We start from the raw sequence: 19,796 nt of genomic DNA, 5'->3' as shown, positions 1-19,796 counted from the left end.
GGCAGTGTGCCGAGTGGGGCTGGGTGGCCCCTCTGACCTGTCTGTCCTCCTCACCCTCCAGGCCTGGTTGGCGGGGCGGGCAGTGTGCCGAGTGGGGCTGGGTGGCCCCTCTGACCTGTCTGTCCTCACCCTCCAGGCCTGGTTGGCGGGGCGGGCAGTGTGCCGAGCGGTGCTGGGTGGCCCCGCTGACCTGTCTGTCCTCACCCTCCAGGCCTGGTTGGCGGGGCGGGCAGTGTGCCGGACGGGGCTGGGTGGCGCCCGGGGCTGGGTGGCCCCTCTGACCTGTCTGTCCCCTGGTGGTGGGTGGGCAGTGTGCCGGGCGGGGCTGGGTGGCCCCTCTGACCTGTCTGTCCCCTGGTGGCGGGCAGTGTGCCGGGCGGGGCTGGGTGGCCCCTCTGACCTGTCTGTCCTCCTCACCCTCCAGGCCTGGTTGGCGGGGCGGGCAGTGTGCCGGGTGGGGCTGGGTGGCCCCGCTGACCTGTCTGTCCTCACCCTCCAGGCCTGGTTGGCGGGGCGGGCAGTGTGCCGGACGGGGCTGGGTGGCGCCCGGGGCTGGGTGGCCCCTCTGACCTGTCTGTCCCCTGGTGGTGGGTGGGCAGTGTGCCGGGCGGGGCTGGGTGGCCCCTCTGACCTGTCTGTCCCCTGGTGGCGGGCAGTGTGCCAGATGGGGCTGGGTGGCGCCCGGGGCTGGGTGGCCCCGCTGACCTGTCTGTCCTCACCCTCCAGGCCTGCCCACATACATGAAGTCCTTGCAGTGGGCCCTGGCTGTCGTGGCTGTGCTCCTGGCCTGCTCCACAGTTGCCATCGTGGTCCTGGCCTCCAGAGCAGGTACGGTGTCCCCTCGCGCCCCCTCCCCCCTGCTGCACCGCCACGGCTGCGTCCATTCACGAGGGACATTGCCACTGGGGAGACGCGAGGAGACGCAGGGCTGTGGAGCTGCTGGGTGTGGGTGACATCCAGCCCGCGGGCCACACAAGGCCTGGCCCTGCAGCCGCAGGCAGGACTCAAAATTCAATCAGCCTATAGCAGGCTCGCTTTTCATTGGTAATTTCGTCCAGCCGTGGACGGCTTCCCCGTCCACTTCCCCCTGTGGTTCACTCGTGCTCTCTGCCTGCAGGAGCCAGGTGCCGGCCGTGCCCCCGGGGCTGGCTGTGGACGCAGGAGCACTGTTACTACCTCTCTGCGGAGCCCCGGGCCTGGGAGCCCAGCCACGCTTTCTGCTTGGCCCACCGTGCCACCCTCCCCCTGCTGCGCCACACCCAGGTAAGAGGGCCGTGCACCTGTGCCAGACCTGAGGATCCTGGCACTGAAAGGAGTCTAGGTCTCAAACAGCTACACTACCGAGGTCATCAAGGGGGCCGGCACTGTGGCCTAGCGCGGAGAGCGGCCGCCTGTGATGCAGGCGGCCTGTAGGGTTCGAGTCCCGGCTGCTCCACTTCTGATCCAGCTCTTTGCTACTGGCCTGGGAAAGGCAGTGGAGTGTGGCCCAAGTGTGTGGCCCCTGCACCCACCGGGGAGGCCTGATGAAGCTCCAGCTTGGCTTGGTCCAGCCCAGCCACTGCCTTCACCTGGGGAGGGAACCAGCAGATGGAAGTCTCTTCTCTCCCTCTCTCTGTAACTCTGACTTTCAAATAAATAAGTAAATCTTAAAAAAAAAAAAAAACCACCAAGGCCCAGAGAAATGGGTGCCGTTCAGGGGACCAGATGTTGGCTTCATCCATAGAAGTGAGGGTGGAGCTGGGTGCTCAGGAACCAGTCTGTGCTGGCCCAGGCCTGGAGGCAGCGTGGAGAAGCAGTGAGATGGAGGGAGTACTTGTCAGGGACTAGTGTCACAGCGCCGGGTAACAGAGACCCCAGACCCTGCAGGGACTGACATCAAGCATTGATTTCCCCATCACTGGGGGGTGGGGGCCAGCTGTTGTGGGCTGGGCTCGGCTGGGCTCGGCTGGGCTCGGCTGGTCTTGGCTGGACAGCTCAGCTTTGGGATGCGGATTGGCTGGGGTTGGCTTGAGGCTGCAGGCTGGGTTTGTGTTGCTCCGTGAGTCTCTCATCCTTTAGAATGGCAGAAGTGCAAGAAGCCAGCCAAACTGCAAGCATCGTTTAAGGCCACGGCTCACGTCACGTGCTGAAACGGTAGCGTGGCCATGCCCGGCACCTAAGGGACTCAGCTTAGCGCCTTCTCGGGGAGGGAATGTGGTGTGTGTATGTGCTGGACAGAGATGAAGTCATGGGTTTGAGAAAGGCCGCTGGCGTGGATCTAGCCCTGGGCTTCGCCGGTTTCCCCAGGAAGTTCTCACTGTTACGCACACGTAACACAAGGTTTACCGTCTTCGCTGAAGCGTGAGTTCAGTGGTGGCGTCTCTCCCACGCTGCGCGGCCCCTGCAGCCATGCGTCTCCTGGACTCTGTCTTGCACAGCTCAGTCTGTGAGGGCGCTAGCCCCGTTGCCCCATCTCCCAGCCCCTGATAACCGCCGTCCTGCTCTCAGCCTGCACGTGTGCCCAGCTGAGTCACACGGTACTTGTGCTGTGTGCGCGTAGCTTATCTCACGTGGCATGACGTCTCCAGGGCTCCCCGATGTTGGAGTGTGTATCGGGATTTCCCTCCTTGTCTGAAAGGTAATCCCTTGTACACATTCACCTCGCTTTGCTGACCTGCCCACCTGCCAGTGAGCGCGGGCGGAGCAGAGCTGTGAGCGCGGGCGGACGATCCTGGGAGTTGTTCCCAGGTCTTCTGGGTAGACACCGAGAAGTAAACCCCGACTCATACGGCAGCTCTGGTTTAAATGTTTTGAGGAAGCCCATACTGTTACCACAGTGGCTATACCATTAGTCTTCCCTACCAGTCCGTAGATTATTTTACCTAACGGAGGGCAGGTGCCAAGAATTTGTGTTGGCTGCTGTGTTGTGCATGAAACTACAACGCACCTCCCATCAGGGCGCGAGCAGCTGTTGGGGAGTGCCTGCCCTGTGCAGCACCGGGGCGAGATGATGACCGGAACAGCCGAGCTCGACCTTGCCCAGGCTAGGAGGGCAGGGGGCGGGCACACTTCAGCAGGAGATGCCCAGTCACTGCCCTGACCCGCGAAGGTGCACAGGGCTGTGGCTGTGACAGGGGCATGTCACTGGAGACAGCACGGCCTCTTAGAGACTGACGCGTAATCTTAAAGGCTGAAAGGAACTATCTGGATAGTGGTTACCACTGAGAAGCAAGATTCTAAGCGATTTTATAGCTTTTCCTTTAAGCTCCGTTTCCTAAGCGTCCTGCAGATAGCATGTGCCAGGATGGGGGATGTGCTGGGGGGAGGGGCTGTGGCCGTGAGGACGGGTGAGCACAGGGGGCGTGGCCTCCGTCCAGGCGCTCACGCTGCTCTAGGTCAGAGGGCGTCCCCCTGGCCCAGGTGTCCACGCTGCTCTAGGTCAGAGGGCGTCCCCCCGGCCCAGGTGTCCACACTGCTCCAGGTCAGAGGGCGTCCCCCCGGCCCAGGTGTCCACACTGCTCTAGGTCAGAGGGCGTGGCCTCCAGCCCAGGTGTCCACACTGCTCTAAGTCAGAGGGCGTCCCCCCGGCCCAGGTGTCCACACTGCTCTAGGTCAGAGGGCGTCCCCCCGGCCCAGGTGTCCACACTGCTCTAGGTCGGAGGGCGTCCCCCCAGCCCAGGTGTCCACACTGCTCTAGGTCAGAGGGCGTGGTCCCCGGCCCAGGTGTCCACACTGCTCTAGGTCAGAGGGCGTGGTCCCCGGCCCAGGTGTCCACACTGCTCTAGGTCGGAGGGCGTCCCCCTGGCCCAGGTGTCCACACTGCTCTAGGTCAGAGGGCGTCCCCCCGGCCCAGGTGTCCACACTGCTCTAGGTCAGAGGGCGTGGTCCCCGGCCCAGGTGTCCACACTGCTCTAGGTCGGAGGGCGTCCCCCCGGCCCAGGTGTCCACAATGCTCTAGGTCAGAGGGTGTCCCCCGGCCCAGGTGTCCACACTGCTCTAGGTCAGAGGGCGTCCCCCCGGCCCAGGTGTCCACACTGCTCTAGGTCAGAGGGCGTGGCCTCCGGCCCAGGTGTCCACACTGCTCTAGGTCAGAGGGCGTCCCTCCGGCCTAGGCGTCCCTCAATGCTCTAGGTCAGAGGGCGTGGTCCCCGGCCCAGGCGTCCCTCGCTGCTCTAGGTCAGAAAGGATTAGGCTATGCAGAGAAACTGTCCCAGGCTCTGCACCAAATGACCTGCATGGCCACAGCTGGGAAACAAAGGCGGTGGCCGAGTCAGTGGTCTCTGTAGTGGGGAGAGTCAGGGCCCGGGTGGAGATGTGGTGGCCCCGTGTGCCACCAGGACAGCCTCCCAGGACATGTCCCGCCCAGGGTGACCCGGGCCCAGCTGAGCAGGTTGCCTCCATCGCCAGTGGGTCCTCCGAGGAGGAGACTGAAAGAGCTCCAGGTGGAATTTTTTAAACCAAGCTTACAGGATTGGTCATTGGAAACAGAAATGAAGAGAACATGTATGAGAGTCGGAGTAAACCGCCTCCCAGGGCCGGGGGTCAGGATCCAGGCTCAGGGCTTGGGAGGTCTGGGCAAGGCAGGGTGGGGAGAGACAGCCAGGGACACCCTGGGGAGCCACAGCCACAGCATGACTTCCCGAAGGGCTGGCGGAAGGAGAAAGTGTCCCCCTCAGGTCTAATAGCAGCCTCGGGTCACAGGGTGTGGGCGGAAGACGCCAGCCTAACGGCACGCATTCAGATTAAAACATGAATGCATGCACGTCATGGAGTTAAAAGAATGACGTCATTCTAGCCATTTTCATATGAGATGTGCGTGACGTGCAGCAGTGCATAGAGCAGGAGGGGGCTGCGGGAGCTGGGGTGGGGACAGGGAGTCCGGTGCAGGGGGGAGGAGGGCGTGCTGGAGAAGGGGGGGGTGGGGGTGGGGGTGGTAGGGGTGGTAGTGGGGGCGGGGCGGTGGTCATGGTGGTCATGGCGGCGGTGGGGGTGGTAGCGGTGGGGGGGGGCGAGGGTGGGGGGGTTGGGGGTGGTGGTCATGGTGGCGGTGGTGGGGGTGGCAGTGGGGGTGGGGGTGAGGCTCCTGCCCCCGCGCTCACTGCAGCCTCAAGTCTGAGATGTGCAGCAGACTTCAGGCAGCTCTGCTCGGGGTCACATCCCCCTCCCCGTACCCGTGCAGAAGTTAAGGCCGTGGGGGCCTTGGTATCTCTTGGGCCATCGTGAAATAGTTCCTTTGAGCCATAAATCACTCAGAAGTTCCTGGTATTTAAAACAGGGCAAGGCCTTTCTCATACCATGTGCTTTGCTGACAGTGAGGACTGGAAGTGGACCTGAAAGGAAAAAAACAGAATGGAGTGGGTGGGGACAGGCTCCTGTCCCCAGGAGACCAGCCGGCAAGGGCTGGGGCCCAGGTGGCCTGGGACTGGAATCTCCAGTGAGGTCACGGGTTAGGGACAAAGCCTTGCCCCTCACATATCAGGGGTGGGAGATTCCACAGCTGAGGGCATGTTTTTAGTTCTTATTTATTTGAGAGGCAGAGTTACAGAGAGAGGGGGAAAGAGAGAAAAAGGTCTTCCACCTGCTAGTTCACTCCTCAAATGGCTGCAATGGCCAGAGCTGTGCTGATACAAACCCAGGAGCCAGTGGGTGCAGAGTCTTCCACTGCTTTCCCAGGCCACAGCAGAGAGCTGGATTGGAAGAGGAGCAGTCGGGACTAGAACCAGAGCCCATATGGGATGTTGGCGCTTTAGGCAGAGGCTTAGCTAGATAGATGGAGAATCCACAGAAGTCTTAAACAGTACCAGTGACTTCTGTGTCATGGGACAGGCGGTGCCCAGGGTGTACTACCATCCGCTGGTACTTAGAAGACCGGTACGAGAGACGCCCCATCCGCTTCCGGCGGGAACCCGTCTCTAACCCTGGCAGCCACGCTGGGGCTTGGGGTCGCGGCGGGGGTTGGCACAGGTACAGCTGCCCTGGTACAAGGTTCCCGACACGCCGACCTCCAAGCAGCCGTAAGCGAGGACCTGCGGGCACTGCAGCAGTCCGTTGCAAAATTAGAACAGTCCCCCAACTCGCTCGCGGAGGTCACCCTCCAAAGCAGACGGGGCCTGGAGTTGCTGTTTCTTAAGGAGGGAGGTTTGTGTGCTGCCTTGGAGGAGGAATGTTGCTGCTACGTAAACCACTCTGGGGTCATCAGGGAATCCGTGGCTAAACCTGAAAGCAGGCTTGATGCGAGACAAAGGGACCGGGAGGCCCAGCTCGGTTGGTTCGAAGGCTGGTTCACTAGGTACCCATGGATGACTACTCTGATCTCCACAGTAATGGGCCCCCTTCTCATCCTGATTCTACTTCTGACAGTTGGCCCGTGTGCCCTTAATAGGTTAGTCCAGTTCATTCGTGAACCACTGCCCGTTGTTCAGGCCTTAGTGTTAACAATACCAGGCTCTCAAGACTACTGGAGTACCCTAAATTTTAAGATTAAAATTAGTTCAAAAGAAAAGGAGGGAATGAAAAACCCGAGGAACCCCTACTTCGGTGTCTTGGTGCGCTTAGTAACAAGTGTGGTTGGGAGCTAACTGCAAATTTTTGCTTCTGTACCCGATTGCTTTGCTTGCTTGCTAATACTTGATCTTGTGAAATGCACCCCCCACCCCAGGTTAGCCAATACTCTATAAGTTTCGATTTCCCGAGAGTTTCGCTCCCCGAAAGTTCTGGTTTCCCCAGAAAAGAAACTGATTGTAACTCCCGCCCGGGGCTCCCGCCCGGGACAGCCACTCCCCATCTAAAGGATCCAATGACTGAGTCCTCATGGTAACTTTCAAACTGGCCAATCAAGCCAAAGCGCGCGAAATATGTTAATCTTGTGGTTTTTGTCTTTAAAAGCTGCTGGTAACTGCCGCTCAGGGCTTCTCTTCGCTGGCAGGGAGCCCGTTTGCGCAAACGCCTAATAAAATCCTCTTGCTATTGCAAAAAAAAAAAACAGATAGCGCTTCAGGCAGAGGCTTAGCAAGATAGATAGATAGACAGACAGATTTATTGATTTATTGATTTGGAAGGCAGAGCAACAAAGAGAGGAACAAACACAGAGGGAAATCTTCTACCCATTCATTCTCCAAATAGCTTTTTTTTTTTTTTTTTTTTTTTAAACAGGCAGAGTTAGAGAGACAGAAAGGTCTTCCTTCCGTTGGTTCACCCCCTAGATGGTCGCTGCAGTCTGAAGCCAGGAGCCAGGTGCCTCCTCCTAGTCTCCATGCAGGTGCAGGGCCCAAACACTTGGGCCATCCTCCACTGCCTTCCCGGGCCACAGCAGAGAGCTGGACTGGAAGAGGAGCAACCAGGACAGAACCGGCGCCCCGACCGGGACTAGAACCCGGGGTGCCAGCACCGCAGGTGGAGGATTAGCCTAGTGAGCCGTGGTGCCGGCCTCTCCAAACAGCTTTAACAGCCAGGTCTGGTCCAGCAAAATCCAGGAGCCAGGAGCCCCGTTCTGGTCTCCAGGTGGGTGCAGGGCCCCAAGCACTGGGCCGTCTTCTGCTGCCTTCCCAGGTGCATTGGCAGGGAGCTGGGTGGAAGCAGAGCAGCCGGGAGTCGAACCTGCGCTCTAATGTGGATGCCGGCATCACATGGGGTATCCCCTAGGGCGTGTTTCATGAGTGAATGTGTGTGTCTCAGGTCTCGTGATGAAAGCCCGCCCCATCTCACGGAGGACCCCTCGGCAGCGCGGAAAGGGTGGGGAACTTACTAAGGTTACACAGCTTACGAGTCACGGCACCGGCACTGGAATGCCCCTGCACTCCCCTCTGCGCTGTGTGGCCCGGTCGGAGCCCTGCACGCCCCGGCCCCCTTCCCCAGCAGGTGGCTCTGGCTCCCATCTGCAGCCGTGGCGGCCCCAGCCGCTGACTGGCACTGCGGTGCAGCCGAGGGCCCCCTCATCCTCTCCTGGTTCCCCTCAGCCCTCCCCGGCCCAGCCTGCGGAGTCTAGCACAGAGGGAGTAAGCGGCCGCGGAAGGGCCATGTGTGCTCCGGCTGCTCTGACCTCTTGCTCCATTTTACCGGCAGTCTGATCGCTAGGGTTTGAACAGATGCACAGGCTTTGTTGTTGTTTTAAGATTTATTTACTCACTTGAAAGGCAGAGTTACAGGGGCCGGCACTGTGGCATAGCAGGTAGAGTCGCCGCCTGCAGTGCTGGCATCCCATGTGGGCGCCGGTTCAAGTCCCAGCTGCTCCTCTTCCGATCCAGCTCTCTGCATTGGCCTGGGGAAAGCAGTCGAAGATGGCCCAAGTGCTTGGGCCCCTGCACCCCCATGGGAGACCTGGAAGAAGCTCCTGGCTCCTGGCTTTGGATCAGCGTAGCTCCCGCCGTTGCGGCCAACTGAGGAGTGAACTAGCGGAGGGAAGACCTCCCTCCCTCCCTCTCTCCCTCCCTCCCTCCCTCCCGCTTTCTCTCTCTCTCTCTCTCTCTCTACTTCTCCTTCTCCTTCTCTCTCTGTGTAACTCTTTCAAGTAAATAAATAAATCTTAAAAAAAAAAAAAAAAGGCAGAGTACAGAGAGGCAGAAAGAGAGGTCTTCCATCCACTGGTTCACTCCTCAATTGGCTGCAATGGCCAGAACTGAGCTGATCAGGAGCCAGGAGCTTCTTCTGGGTCTCCCACACAGGTGCAGGGGCCCAAGGACTTGGGCCATCTTCCTCTGCTTTCCCAGGCCATAGCAGAGATCGGGATCAGAAGAGGAGCATCCAGGACTCCAACTGGCACCCATATGGGATGCTGGTGCTGCAGGCGGCTGCTTTACCCACTATGCCACAGTGCTGACCCAGATACACAGACTTTTAAAGTCCAAAGTATTATGTTAACACTTAATGGATTAGGGTGGAGGCTTGATCCAGTTCTGGTATCTGAAAGTGGGGCCTCTGGGAGTGCTGTGCTGGACTCGGCTGCTGGGGGACAGCCCCTGATCAGATCACTGTGGCATCCCTAGGAGAGACCAACGGAGAGCGATGGGGCAGGCGCGCTCCTCATCTCTGCCTCCATGTGCTTATTCTACCCTTGTCAGCCGCCGCCAGATGCCACACGAATGGACTGCCTGATCTCGGACTGGGGGCTGCCAAGTTTTTGTTTATTAAGATTTATTTATTTGAAAGGCAAAGTTACAGAGAGGGAGAGACAAAGATCTCCCATCTGATGGTTTATTCCCCAAATGGCTGGGACAGCCAGGAGCCTGGGGCTTCCTCCACGCTTCCCACGCGGGAGTGGGGGCCTAAGGACCTGGGCCAGCCTCCTCTGCTTTCCCAGGCCATAGCAGGGAGCTGGATGAGAAGCAGAGCAGCCGGGACTCAAACTGGCGTCCATTTGGGATGCCGGCACTGCAGGCGGCTGCCTGACCCACTATGCCACAGCGCCGGCCCGGTGCTGGGTTTCTGGCTCCTTGGGTTATTGTGGAGGGTCTGTCTGGTGGATCTGACTTTATAGGAGGGGAAGCTGAACACACGCTGACTCACTTGCGCCAGTCTGCTTTGGACCTTCCTCAGCCTGGCTCCGCCCCTGACGCGTCAGCAACGTGGACTTCTCGGGCGCTCTGCTCTGCACCTGACTTGATCACGTATTTGCTTTTTCCTGCATAGCTGTGTTTTCCACATACTTGTCATTCTTAACACCATTGTGATTTTCCATCACGTTGACATCCTGTAATTTGCCTAGCTATTGCCAGCTGCTGAGTATTTGCGTAGCTTCAGTTTCTTTGTAAGTTGCCCTCTGTTCTCTTGGGATGACGTCATTTTCTCCCCTTTCTATTCCTGGATTTGTCCCTCCCGGTGCAGTCCCCCATTCGAGCAGTGGTGGGGGTGTCACTGCTCTTGCTGGTAGTGCTGAGCCGCGTTCCAGGACTGGAGTGGCGGCACCAGCGTTACTCTCCACCTCACCACATCCTACACTGGGACCCACGACGTTCAAACACTTCTCTTCCCAGTAAAACAACCGTAAATGCATTTTTAAACGATTTATTTATTTATTTGAAAGGCAGAGTTGCAGAGAGGGAGAGACACAGAGAGAGGTCTTCCATCTGCTGGTTCACTCCTCAGCTGGCCGCAGTGGCCAGAGCTGGGCCAGGCTGAAGCCAGGAGCTTCTTCTGGGTCTCCCACACGGGTGCAGGGGCCCGAGGACCTGGGCCATCCTCCACTGCCTTCCCAGGCCACAGCGGAGAGCTGGATCGGAAGTGGAGCAGTGGGATGTTGGCATGGCAGGCAGCGGCTTTACCCGCCATGCCTTAGCACCGGGTCCCTTAAATGCATTTTGAAAACTTTTTTTGCTTTAGTTCATCATTAAAAATAACGTGGTATGGAGAACAAATATTTAAAAGAAAAATCACCTATAATAGCTCTCTAACATTCTTGTTCTGCTTTTTTGCCATTTGTTGTGCGACTCTATCCATGTGCAAGCATTATTATTGTTGTTGTTGTTGTCATACAGAGAGAGACAAGCGTAGAGAGCGCCCGTTCACAGCTGCACTCTCAGTGGGCTGACCAAGCCGGGGGCTGGGAGCTCCTCAGGTTTCCCGCATGGGTGGCAGAGACCCAGCCCCCGACCCCTCTCCGCTGCTTCCCAGGGTGCACACCAGCAGGAGGCAGGACGCGGGAGCCAGGCACGGCCATGTGGGGCGTGGGCATTTGCCGGCCGTCGACGCCTGCCCCACGCACAGCTTGGTGGTTCCTCGTTTAATGCGGCAGAACCCTATTCCGTGCTGCTCCACGGCCTCCGCTTGCCCCCCCGCCCCCGCCCCGCAATGGCCTTGACACTGCATAGAATCCCTGCAAGGTGACTTATGTAAATGTATTTATGTATTTGAAAGGCAGAGTTAGAGGAAGAGACAAACAGGTCTTCCATCTGCTGGTTCGCTCCCCAAATGGACACAACAGCTGGGTCTGGGCCAGGCCAAGGCCAGGAGCCCGGAACTTCATCCGGCTCTACCACGTGGGCGCTGTGGCCCAAGTACTCGGTCTTGGCCCAAGTACTGGGTAGTGGCCCAAGTACTCGGTATTGGCCCAAGTACTGGGTATTTTCCACTGCTTTCCCAGGGGCATTAGCGGGGAGCTGGGCGGAGTAGCTGGGACTCAAACGGACACCCACGTAGGATGTCGGCACTGCAGTCGGTGGCTTGACCCACTGCGCCCAAACGCCGGCCCTGATTCCCTTGGTGGCACTTGTGTCATTCACCGGCAGCTTCTCTACCCCAGCACACACCTGCTGCCCGGCCGGGCTGTTCCCACTCCCAGATGTCGCCATTGCCCCCGGCCTGGCGGGGCCTTCCTGTCTCTGATGCCTTGGTTTCCCCGCCCAGTCCACCCCCATTATGTGTGGCTTGCTGGCGACTGGCACCCGTGTCCCCCTGGGGGCTGAGATGGGGTCGCCCCACTTTCTGGCCCCAGCGAGCACCTGTTGGTGTTCTGTCAGCCTTGCCCTGGATCCGCGAGCCGGAAGCCCGGCGGGTAGCAGGTGCCCCGGTCAGCGGTCGGGAAGAGTGACAACCTGCTTCTCTCCCTCAGGACTTCCTGAGCAGACAGCCCATCACCACGCACTCCTGGCTGGGGGCCCGGCGAGGCCCCCAGGGCTGGCACTGGATGGACGGGGCGCCCCTGCCGCCCCCACTGTGAGTGACCTCCTCCTGCCCCGCCCCCGGTCAGTGCTGCTCTGGAAGCCTGGCCTGGCTTCAGCCCCCGTCCACCCCCACCCCCCAGCAGCATTGCCTCGCCTGCTCCACAGATGAGGGGCGCTCTGCCCAGTGCGGGGGCCTGTGGGGCACGAGCCCAGGAGAGCGGACCGGCATCCGTGTGCCTCCCCCCCTTCTCTCCCCCTCTCCAGGCTCCCGGAGGAAGATGAGGATGACCCGGCTCTCAGCTGCGGGGTCCTGGAGGCGGGCAGGCTCGTGGCCGTCAACTGCAGCTCCCGCAGACCCTGGGTCTGTGCCAGGGGGGCCCAGTGACTCGGGTCCCAGCGGGCTGAGCCTGTGGGGGGCCTCCCCGGCCCCGGGCTTCCAGGCATCCCCGCTGTGCGCCCAGATACCGGACTTGCTTCGAGAAGGTCATGTCCAGGAGGAGACTCGTGGAGGCCTCGGCCTGAGGCCACTCTGCTCGCAGCCGTTCTGAGCCCTGCTTTGCTGCTCATTAAAACGGCCATTTCCCATCCTCCCCCACCCGCGCCGCCCTGTTTCCGCCTGGGAGGAAGCCAGGCCGGCAGTCGCAGGAGACCAGGCTGGGCTCCGCGTGGGTCGCCCTGGCGGCCGGAGCGCGGGGTCCCGGGAGGCCTGGGACGAGGCAGAGGACAAGGCTTGCGGGCAGCGTGGTAGGCAGAAGCAGCGGCAATGCCGGAGGCCGGGCAGCGAGGGAGCCGGGGCAGATTTGGGCAGCTCTTGCACCCGCAGCCGTGGAGGCAGCGGCCTGAGCTGCCCCTGCGCCGGCACTGCGGGAAGCTCTGCTCGTGGCCTGGGACCCTCCCCAGGGTAGGACCCTGTCCCCACGCCTCGTCTAACCGCATCGTCCTCTACAGCCAGACCACACGCCCAAGTTCCTCCCAAGGAAACCTTCCCTGGGGCCGGCGTGGTGGCACCGCGGGTTAAGCTGCCACTCCCAACACCGGCATCCCACGTGGGAGCACAGGTTCAAATCCTGGCTGCTCCACTTCTGAGCCAGCCTCCTGCTGAGGCGCTGGCAGGCCACAGGAAAGGACGAAGCGCCTGGGCCACTGCCCCCACTTAGGAGGCCTGGCTGGAGTTCACCTGGCCCTGGCTTGGCGCTGGCCTGGCGCTGGCCTGGCTGTTGTCGTTTGGAGAATGAGCCAACGGATGGAGCATCTCTCTCTGTCACTCCGCCTTTCAAATAAAAGTGCATTTTAAACAAAGGGCTCATATGGGCCATTGGAGAGAAAGGCATGGAGAATCTTTTTTCTTTGAAAAAATATTTATTGCCGGCGCCATGGCTTAACAGGCTAATCCTCCGCCTTGCGGCGCTGGCACACCGGGTTCTAGTCCCGGTCGGGGCACCGGATTCTATCCCGGTTGCCCCTCTTCCAGGCCAGCTCTCTGCTGTGGCCCAGGAAGGCAGTGGAGGATGGCCCAAGTCCTTGGGCCCTGCACCCACATGGGAGACCAGGAGAAGCACCTGGCTCCTGGCTTCGGATCAGCGCGATGCGCCAGCCGCAGCGGCTATTGGAGGGTGAACCAATGGCAAAAAGGAAGACCTTTCTCTCTCTCTCTCTCTCACTATCCACTCTGCCTGTCCAAAAAAAAAAAAAAAAAAATTATTTACTTGAGAGGTAGAGTTACAGATAGAGAGAGGGAGAGACAGAGAGAGAGGTCTTCCATCCACTGGTTACTCCCCAGATGGCCACAGCAGCCAGACAGAACTGATCCAAAGCCAGGAGCCAGGAACTTGTCTTCCGGGTCTCCCACACGGGTGCAGGGACCCAAGGACCTGGGCCATCTTCCACTGCTTTCCCAGGCCATAGCAGAGAGCTGGATCGGAAGTGCAGCAGCCGGGTCTTGAACCGGTGCCCGTATAGGATGCCTGCACTGCAGGCAGCGGCTTTACCCTCTGCACCACAGCGCCGGCCCCCAGGACAGAGTCGTAGAGGAGAGATTTCCTGCCGTTCTCAGGAAGGAACAGCAACAAGGAGGTGGAAGTATCCTGGGCAGCGAGAGATGGGTAAGAGGCCACCAGCTAAAGGTGGAGGCTGTAGAGTAAGAGCTCCTGCCCGCGTCCACAGCCTGCCCCTCCCTGCGGCTGGCTCTGCAGGGGCCCCGGGGGACGCCGTGAGGTGCAGTGGACTGGAAGGAGGTGCCAGGTCATTTCAAACACGCCTTCCCCCACCGGCTGCTCTGTAATGAGTGCTCCCACACTAGCCACAGTTAGAGAACTCCCACACTTAGCCACAGTTATTTGTTTCCAAACAATTCTTTTCTGCCTCCTGATTGACCTGCCAGTACTTTTGCTTTGTTTTTATTTTAATTTTTTAAGATTTATTAATTTATTTGAAAGGCAGAGTTAGAGAAAGGGAGAGACAGAAAGATTGATCTTCCAACTGCTTGCTCACTCTCCCAGTGCCCACAGTGACCAGGGCTGGACCAGGCTGAAGCAGGAGGCTGGAGCTCCATCCGGGTCTCCTACATGGGTGCAGGGGCCCAAGGACTTGGGCCACCTTCTACTGCTTTCCCAGGCCACAGCAGAGAGCTGGGTTGGAAGTGGAGCAGCCGGGACTCACACCAGCACCCATGTGGGTACTGGCACTGCAGTGCCGGCATCCTGTATGGGCGCTGGTGTGATTCTCAGCTGTTCCTGCTTGGGTTCAGTGGGTGAAGGGACCCTGTGGCTCCCTCTCCAGAGCAGTTGCCACTACTGGTCACTGCCCCCCTGGTCAGGGGCCGGCCACCTGCAGAGCCCTGCGAAGCAGGAAATGGCCCCAAGAGGGGCCGCCCACAGGACCACCCAGTCCCTCCCACTGGTGCTCACTCAGTGCTACTCACCCTCCCCTGGTACCAGATGGCAGGAGGGCGTGTGTGTGGCCTACTTCCCCCACCTGACCTTGCAGTTCCCCCGCTCCCCGGGCGGCTGTGTTCTCCTGCCCTTCACCGTGGCCCTGGCCGTTTGGCTGAGGCGGAGGCGGGGGCGGGGCGGGGGTCCGACCTAGTCCTCAGGAGGCCTTGTCCGTTTCTGCTTGCCCCTGGCGCCTCTGCTGTGGTCATGAACCCAGCCCACTCCCCTGGTAGCCCACGGAGCACGGGGAAATGTGGCAGGAGCAGCTCAGCCAAGGCCAGACGAGGAGAAAACCCAAGCCGACTTGTAGGTGGAGGAGCCCAGCTGAGGCCAGCAGAGCCAGGCGCCCCCCCACACCCCAGGGAAGCAACCCTAAATTCATATGGAACCCGTCCTCTGGTAGACAAAGCAATCTGGAGCCGAAAGAACAGAACAGGAAACAGAACACTATCAGACGTCAAAATATACGGCACAAAGCAATCAAAACAGGGCGACACATAGACCAACGGAGCCGAATAGCAACCTTAGAACTCAACCCGTGCATCTGCAGCCAACTGACACTGGTGCTGAAAACAAGCATTGGAGACAGGACGGCCTCTAATAAATGATGCTCGTGGTGCAGGTTAAGCCACAGCCCGCATTGCTAGCAGCTCATCTGAGCACTGATTGGAGCTCATCCTGGCTGCTCCACTTACAATCCAGCTCCCTGCTGAAGCACCTGGGAAGGCAGTGGGTGATGGCCCGAGTGCTTAGGGCCCTGCATCCGTGTGGGAGACTCAGATGGAATTCCACCTCCAGGCTTTGGCCTGGCCCACCCCCCGACCAACCATACCAGTCATTTGGGAAGTGAACCAGTGGATGGAAGATCTGTCTCTCCCTCTAACTCTTCCTTTCAAGCAAAAATATCTTCAAGGGATCAGGGTTGTGGCTTAACAGGTTAAGCCACCGCCTGCAATGGCAGCATCCCATATGGGCACCAGTTCCCATCCCAGCTGCTCCACTTCTGATCCAGCTCCCTGCTGATGGCCTGGGAAAGCAGTGGAGGAGGCCCAAGTGCTTGGACCCCTGCGCCCAAGTGAGAATATGGTACGAAGCTCCTGGCTTCAGCCGACTCAGCCTGCCCATTGCAGCTAAACCAGTGGGTTTTCTGTAACTCCTTCAAATAAATAAGATATATCTTTTAAAAAATCTGCAAATATTTTTTTGAAAAAATAAACAAAATTGACACCCCATTGGCCCAACTAACTAAAAAAAGAAGAGAAAAGACCCAAATCAATAGGATCAGAGATGAAATGGGAAACGTAACAACAGACGCCGCAGAAATAAAAAGAATCATCAGAAATTACTACAAGGACTTGTATGCCAGCAAACAGGGAAATCTATCAGAAATGGACAGATTCTTGGACACATACAACCTCCCTAAATTGAGCCAGGAAGACATAGAAAACCTAAACAGACCCATAACTGACACAGAAATCAAAACAGTAATAAAGGCCCTCCCAACAAAGAAAAGTCCAGGGCCAGATGGATTCACTGCTGAGTTCTACCAGACATTTAGAGAAGAACTAACTCCAATTCTTCTCAAACTATTCAGAGCAATCGAAAAAGAGGGAATCCTCCCAAATTCTTTCTATGAAGCCACCATCACCTTAATTCCTAAGCCAGAAAGAGATGCAACATTGAAAGAGAATTACAGACCAATATCCCTGATTGAAAAAAAAAAAAAATCTGCAAATAAAAATGTTTGACATTCAAATGAAGAATGAATCTAACCCCCTATCTATCTCTCACCAGATAGACAAATCACTTCAAAATGGACTAAAGACTTAAATGTAAGACATGAAACTATGGTACCCCTGGAAGAAAGCATATACGCCAGCGGTACAAACCAGCAAAACAAAGTACAAAACCAAAACCCACCAATGCAAATAATCCAGTTTAAAAGATGGGCGACAGACCCGAGTAGACATTCCTCAGAAGTAGACAAACACGCCCAATGTCAGTCATCACCGGGGGAATGCCAGCCAAGAGCGCGCTGCGATGCCACCCGGCGCTGGAGTCCGCTATCACACAAGACCAGTCCTGCATCCGCTATCACACAAGACCAGCGCCGAGGACCTGGAGAAAGGGGCGCTCCCATGCGGTCGACGGGGCTATGAGGGAGCACAGCTGTCATGGGAAACGGTGCCTCGGAAAGTTAAGCACAGATCAGCAACTCCACCGCTGGGCGCACAGCCAGAGGAAAAGGGATCGGCGCGTCTAAGGGACGTCTGTACCCCACGCCATTGCCACACGAACCCAAGGCCGAGAAACCGTGGGCTCACTGACAAACATGGAGCGCACACACTGGAGTACTGGAGTACTACTCGGCCACGAAAAGGGTGACACGTGGGTCGAGACAACACGGGTGGGACTGTTGTCACGGTGTCAAGGGAGACAAGCCAGGCACAGACAGGCGTACGACCTCGCCTGTGTGGGGGATGTAAAGAAGCTGACCCCACAGAAGTTGAGAGGCGAGACCGAGGGTGCTTCTCCAAGCTGTGGGGAATGCAGGTCAGGTATCTGGGTGCAAACTTTGTTCTGAAACCATGTGTGTCAGTCTTTGAGAAGTGTGCGGAGAACATGTGTGATGACAGACTGCGTGGATCTCAGGGTTTGCACCAAAATCAAGATCTTTATTCCATTTTCCCTGAACTTTAGAGCGGCCTCGTAATGGTTCCGAGAGGCTGAGGAACAGACCCCAGGGTGTGGTTAGGCAGGAGTACTAAGCTCAGCCGTCCCAGCACACAGCAGGGCGAGCACAGCTACGGGTACTTACTGTGCGTTTCCAAACAATCGAAAAGGAAGGATTTTGAATCATTCCACCGAGGCCAGCCCGCGAACACCTGGGGTAGACGTGTTCCCCGGATTTAAACATTACACCGCACACATGTGCGAGGAGACAGCAACGTAGCACATGACCCATAGATAGGAACAATTTATGCCAATTAAAAAATAAAAGACTGAACACCAGTTGTAGAGCAGACATGGAGCCACTGGACTGTCCCCAGTCGGCAGGAGTGTGAAACACGCACCTGCCTCGGCGGGGAAGGCCGACGCTCCACAGGCCCCAGTGATCCGCTGCAGGAAGGCGAGAGAAGTGGGATCGTGGGCCTCTCGTGGTCACGCAGGGCGGGCCTCTAGCGTGCCAGCTAAGACGCCCGGCTCCTGGCTGTGGCCTGACCCAACCTCAGGTGCTGGCCATCTGGGGAGTGAACAGCAGGTGGAAGGTCTTCCTGTCTGCCTTCCAAGTAAATGAAAGGAAAACATCTTTCACTGTTTGAAACAACCTTAGTGTTCATCAATTAGTGAATGTATCTTATTTTATTTATTTGAAAGGCAGAGTTATAGAGAGGGGTAGAGACAGAGAGGGTCTTCCTTCCATTGGTTCACTCTCCAGATGGCCACAACAGTTGGAGCTGTGCCGATCCAAAGCCAGGAGCTTCCTCCAGGTCTCCCACACAGGTTCAGGGGCCCAAGGACTTGGACCATCTTCCACTGCTTTCCCAGGCCACAGCAGAGAGCTGGATCAGAAGAGGAGCAGCCGGGCTTTTTACCAAGATGGCGCTGAAGGCAAAGAAGGAAGCCGCTGCCCCTCCTAAAGTTGAAGCCAAAGCGAAGGCCTTGAAGGCCAGGAAGGCAGTGCTGAAAGGCGTCCACAGCCACAAGAAGAAGATCCACACATCCCCCACCTTCCCGCGGCCCAAATACCCTCGGAGGAGCGCCCCCAGGAGCAACAAGCTTGACCACTGTGCCATCATCAAGTCCCCCTGACCACAGAGTTGGCCATGAAGACAGAGACAACAACACACTGGTGTTCATTGTGGAGGTCAAGGCCAACAAGCACCAGATCCAACGAGCTGTGAAGAAACTCTATGACACCAATGTGGCCAAAGTGAACACCCTGATCGGACCTGACGGAGAGAAGGCGAATGTGCGACTGGCTCCTGACCATGATGCTTTAGATGTTGCCAACAAAATTGGGATCCTCTGAACTGAGTCCAGCTGGCTAATTCTAAATATTTGTTTTTACCATAAAAAAAAAAAAAAAAAAAAAAAAAGAAAGGACCAGCCAGGACTGGAAGCAGTGCCCATATGGGATGCTGGTGCTACGGTGCTGGCCCCAGAATGAATGAATTTTTAAAAATTGTATTTCGGCCGGCGCTGCAGATCACTAGGCTAATCCTGCGCCTGCGGCACCGGTACCCCAGGTTCCAGTCCTGGTTGGGGCACCGGATTCTGTCCTGGTTGCCCCTCTTCCAGGCCAGCTCTCTGCTGTGGCCCGGGAGGGCAGTGGAGGATGGCCCAAGTGCTTGGGCCCTGCACCCACATGGGAGACCAGGAGAAGCACCTGGCTCCTGGCTTCGGATTGGCGCAGTGCCAGCTGCAGCGGCCATTTGGGGAGTGAACCAACAGAAGGAAGACCTTTCTCTCTGTCTCTCTCTAACTCTGCCTGTCAAAAAAAAAAATTCAAGGCCGGCGCCGTGGCTTAACAGGCTAATCCTCCACCTTGCGGCGCCAGCACACGGGGTTCTAGTCCCAGTCGGGGCGCCGGATTCTGTCCCGGTCGCTCCTCTTCCAGGCCAGCTCTCTGCTGTGGCCCGGGAGTGCAGTGGAGGATGGCCCAAGTGCTTGGCCCTGCACCCGCAAGGGAGACCAGGAGAAGCTCCTGGCTTCAGATCAGCGCGATGCGCCGGCCGCAGTGGCCATTAGAGGGTGAACCAACGGCAAAAAGGAAGACCTTTCTCTCTCTCACTGTCCACTCTGTCAAAAAAAAAATAAAAAATTTAAAAAAAAATTTTTTAATTGTATTTCCACTCAGCAGAGTGAGTTGCTGATGTATACCCTAGCAGCAATGCGTCTCCAGGAGCACCTGTTGGCATGTATGTGCCACATGATCCATTCAAGTTAAGCCCTACAGCAGATAGTGAATCCGGTGGCTCTGGGGACCGATGGGAACTTCCTGGAGTGGTGTTGGGGTTAGAGCGCAGCATGGACGGAGAGGGAGACGCCGAGGGGAGCAGTTGGAGCCAAGGTTTGAAGGCTGCTGTGTGGTCAGAGGCTACGGGCTCACTCGGGGAACTAAAGGCCGTGCCAGAGACTCCCGGTTCCTGTTTCTGTCTACACTGCCACCCCAAGACCCACAGCCATTCCCTGCTTTCTCCCCAGTTCCGGGCATCGTGATCCTCTGGCAAAGTGACGTGCAAGGGACCTGAACAGCCACCATCCCCCAGGTCCTGCTGGGACTGCCAGG

The 19,796-nt window shown here is 57.9% G+C and overlaps 1 protein-coding gene across 1 annotated transcript in view; it reads left to right on the top strand.

Annotated features, from left to right (window-relative positions):
* The window catches only part of KLRG2 (killer cell lectin like receptor G2), a 40,544-nt gene extending 27,590 nt beyond the window's left edge, over nt 1-12,954 (top strand). Inside the window, exons 4-7 of the mRNA XM_062193117.1 lie at nt 727-828; nt 1,118-1,263; nt 11,522-11,625; nt 11,838-12,954. Of these exons, the coding sequence (XP_062049101.1) occupies nt 727-828; nt 1,118-1,263; nt 11,522-11,625; nt 11,838-11,958 (473 nt within the window). The 3' untranslated portion in view covers nt 11,959-12,954. The remainder of the gene's footprint in view (nt 1-726; nt 829-1,117; nt 1,264-11,521; nt 11,626-11,837) is intronic.
* Nucleotides 12,955-19,796: the final 6,842 nt, after the last annotated feature.

The sequence above is a fragment of the Lepus europaeus genome, chromosome 1 (assembly GCF_033115175.1).
Source record: "Lepus europaeus isolate LE1 chromosome 1, mLepTim1.pri, whole genome shotgun sequence".
NCBI classification, from domain to species: domain Eukaryota; kingdom Metazoa; phylum Chordata; class Mammalia; order Lagomorpha; family Leporidae; genus Lepus; species Lepus europaeus.
This window is presented reverse-complemented; position numbering and strand designations above follow the sequence as displayed.